Source organism: Aptenodytes forsteri, unplaced genomic scaffold (genome assembly GCF_000699145.1).
Source record: "Aptenodytes forsteri isolate BGI_AS27 unplaced genomic scaffold, ASM69914v1 Scaffold164, whole genome shotgun sequence".
NCBI lineage: Eukaryota > Metazoa > Chordata > Aves > Sphenisciformes > Spheniscidae > Aptenodytes > Aptenodytes forsteri.
Genome location: NW_008795527.1, coordinates 2801704 through 2805678, shown reverse-complemented (window position 1 = coordinate 2805678; position 3975 = coordinate 2801704). Strand labels below are relative to the sequence as shown.

Here is a 3975-nt window from a genome sequence, read left to right as displayed (position 1 = left end):
CCAGCTTCTTGTGCACCTCCAGCCTTCTCAGTCGGTAGAGCATGGAAAACTAAAAAGTCCTTGGCTAGTGTAAGCATTACCTAGCAAGAACTAAAACATCGGTGCATTATCAACTTTGTTCTCATCCTAAATCCAAAACACAGCGCTGTACCAGCTACTAGGAAGGAAATTAACTCTGTCCCTGCCAAAATCAGGACAAGAGGATTATAATATCAATAGAAATATTTTGCAGAGTATCTGGATTATAATGATTCAGCTGACACTTCAGTGCAGTACAGCTGTGGCTCTGAAACAACTACTGGAAGAAAGACACTACCTTCTAAGGAAAATGCCACTTAGGCTTGCTTTGAGGCATATTCCCTCCTCTGGCTTTTGTTAACTAGAAAATTAATCGTGGTCTCTAACACTTGCATACTTTGTTGCCAATTTATAGCAAAAAGGGAGATAAAGATTAAATCAATTTTCCCTCAAGGCATTGTTTACAAGTTGAAATGTGTTCTGTGCAGACTCATAGGCAAGTCCGTAGTTCATTTAAAAAAAAAAAAGTGTATTTGAAAGAAATCATGGCTTATTTTGAATCTCCTGAAATGTTGTCAAGAGGTCATATACTTGGATTTTATCTTTCTAGTTTGCTTTTTTGCTACTTAGAGCACCTCAGGCCAGTTGCAGCACATGGGTTGGTGAGTTGCTTGTACCCCACTTGCCATCTCCTCCATGGAAGGAGGAGAAGACTGTAGCATGATGAGCAAAAGTTGCTGCTGAAAAGCTCTGTGCTTACCTGGTTTCTAATGGGAAGGTTGGAAACGGTACTTCTTGGTATAAATAGCAACTGCTACTTTTATGCCAACCTTCTGCCCTTGCAGCAGCATCAACTTGACTTTTTTTGTGTTGGTCTGCAGCTGACTGTGCTACCTGTATAGAAAAGCGCCAGTTCACTGTGATTCTTGAAGGAAATTGGGCTTGGTTGGTGACTGCTGCTGCACGAGCAGGTTGGGGAGGTCATAAAACCTGGATCCAGTTTCTCAAGCTGTTTGGTTAGTCTTCGTTGTTGTGATATGGCTCAGACCTAGTTAAGGTACTGTTACCTGCTTTGTAATGGGAAAAGAAACAGTGAGGAAGTAGTGCTGGAGAGATAGTTAATAGAGCAAGCGCTGCAGGTCTGACTCTCCAATTAGTTTGGTAGTGATAGGGATCAGAAGCTTGTGCTTATCTTAGTTTGTCTGGAGTTGCAGATGAGTTATGACAGCATTTGTTTTAAGGGGAAAAAAAAAAGCATGGTAATAAATACTAAACTGGGGTTGCAAGTATCACTGAAATGACGGTAATTTTATTCTATTTTAATGCAGTTCAAGTTTGGAAAGGTTTTTTTCTTACTTTTTCCTTCATAGGTATAAGTGTTTTAGCAGAATGCCTAGACTGTCCAGAACTGAAAGCCACTGCAGATGACTTTATCCATCAGCATTTCACTGAAGTTTACAAGACAGATGAGTTTCTTCAGCTTGATGTTAAGCGTGTGACACATCTCTTGAACCAAGATACATTGACAGTGAGGGCAGAAGACCAGGTGAGATCCTTGTGTCATACCAGCTAAGAGCATTGAACTTCACTATCTTTTTTTTTAATCAAGAACTGGTTTAAAGTATCTCACTTCTGATGTTCCTACAGTGTATGATGCACATAGTGCTTGCTAAATTGTAGAATAAAAAGTGCATCCTGGCTTGGTCAAAACCAAATATTAATGAATATCGACTCTTCAAGTGTGGTTATTATATGTGTTGTTTCAGCAAACTAGGAAGAAAGAAGTCATAAAGGGAGTAAGCAAAACAGTTTCCTTTATCGAGAATAGCTGTAGGGCTTCTGGTTCCATAGTACGTGAGCCGAATTAAGTTTGATGTATTATAGTAGTTGCTCCTAGATTGGGGTTCACGTGCTATTGGTGAAAGTGAACTACTTCAAAGTGATAAGCAAACTGCACCTTAATGGCTGCGTGTCTCTACCCGAGTATGGTCTCAGCCCATTTCAGAGAGGAGTTGCTTCTGATGGAAACGTATGCATACACAAGTTAAGCTTGGGGAACTAAGGGACTTGAAAGCAAGATGAACAAAACACTGAAAGCTAGATGCATTGACAGTGATTGATTGGTGGAAGGCCCTTATTTAGGGAGTGGGCACAAAAAAATTTAGGTGGCTGAAAGGAGCCTGGAGTTTCACTCAATTAAAAGTTGTAACCTGTGGTAAAAATTTCATTCACAGCTGTCCCATTTGGAAAGCTTGATTCAGCTTAGCACAGCCCTGAATGCTTGTTCACCAGCTTGTTCTTCCTACTGCAGGAAAATAGGAAGAATATAGGTGTGTCTGCACTGCAGCCCAAAGAGGTGATTGCAGGATGGTTGTAGCTGCTGGGTATTGTAGCTTCTCAGTCAAATCCATTGAAACCATACTGAAATCTTGCCTTTGCTGTTCTGGTGCTTGAACTAGGTAATTTAAGTTTGTTTGGGTATGTCATCATGAGTTGAGTCATACTTTGAAGTGCAGCAGAGGGATCTCATAGTCAAGATGGTACGTGTATCCACTTAAATAGCAATCGATGTTTTCCTGACTCTGAAGTTTAGCTTACATTGAAGAAAATGCATTAATTCTATGAATCTCTTGCAGTAAAAAGCTTCAATGAAAGTAAGAATTACTAAGAGTGGGGGATAATATCAGGTGACTAGAATACAACAGTTGGCTAGTTTTAAGTATGAATATGAGTTATGTCACAGTTTAACATTCTTGTCATGTGCTGGGAAAAGTTCAGGTCACAGGGTAACATTCTCAATGCTGGATGTGTTGTTTAGCTTGCAGCCACAATGACACTTTGGAATTTACATTCTTGAAGTTCTGTTGGTACGGTAGGATGGCATGCTTTAACTTGGCAGCAGTGGTAGAAATCTTGTGTAGGCAGCATGGCATCATTAAAATTCCTTTAGGAAAGTGGCAGTGTGCAGTATGAAACTGCGGAAGTTTGCCAGTGATACTAAAGGAATCTTATTTCTCAGGAGTACTCCTAGAAAGTTGACATTATACTCAACTTTTGCATTGGTGTAAAGCATATTTACATTTAGCAAAAAAGGAAGGTAACTTTAATTACTGGTTGTCCTGTTTCTCCTGTATGCAAGTAATGTTTCTGTTGATGAGGGGATACAATGCTCCTGTCCCAGTCATTCTGTTGAATTTCCTTAGCTGATGTGATTGAGCCTTAAATTTTTTTTTTTTTTTTTTAATTTCTTTACTCTCCTTTGCTCCCTGGTCATCTTGCAGGATTATAGCTGAGGTGGTTTAGCAGTCTTTCTGAATAACTGCCATTAAATGTCTTTCCACATTATATCTCAGTCACTCACTGCTGATCAGTTTCAGCTACAGGAGGGGGTATTGACTGTGCTATCACTTGTAACGAAGTTAGTGCTGACTCTGAAGTGGCAGCACAGTAGATAAACTTGCTGTGTCTGAGAGCAGCATTGAAGTATCTTAATACATAGGTAACATTGGATTTTCATTTCATTCCTTCCTGACCCAGAGGACAATCATAAATAGAGCAGATTTCTTAGTTACCTTCCCTGTTCTGTCCTCCCTACCCCCTAAGAAAACCCATTATCTTTTCCTGTAAAGAGGGAATAGAGAGGAGGCTCTCTGAATGGTAAATTTACGGCAGCCTGCAGCTAAAAACTTTAATTTAAATGGTCCCCTAAGACACAACAATAGCAATATATTTGGATCCCCAACAGTATGATTTGGTAACAGAAGCAGATTGTCAGCTCAGGAGACTGTATCAAGTAGAAGCTGTTTCAGCATTTCTGGTGAAGTATTACCTGTGTTTGTGATACAGAACTCGAAGCATATTAGTTTTAACCTGGTACAGGGGTTACCTCTATTAATGTGAACTGCAGATTCATGCTTCCCCTTTGGGGAAAGGGGGGGGGGGGGGGGGGGGTTAAAA

The 3975-nt window shown here is 40.1% G+C and overlaps 1 protein-coding gene across 1 annotated transcript in view; it reads left to right on the top strand.

The window, feature by feature from the left end:
* The window catches only part of KLHL7 (kelch like family member 7), a 27895-nt gene that overhangs the window by 9866 nt on the left and 14054 nt on the right, over positions 1 to 3975 (top strand). Inside the window, exon 4 of the mRNA XM_009282050.1 lies at positions 1389 to 1564. Within this exon, the coding sequence (XP_009280325.1) occupies positions 1389 to 1564 (176 nt within the window). The remainder of the gene's footprint in view (positions 1 to 1388; positions 1565 to 3975) is intronic.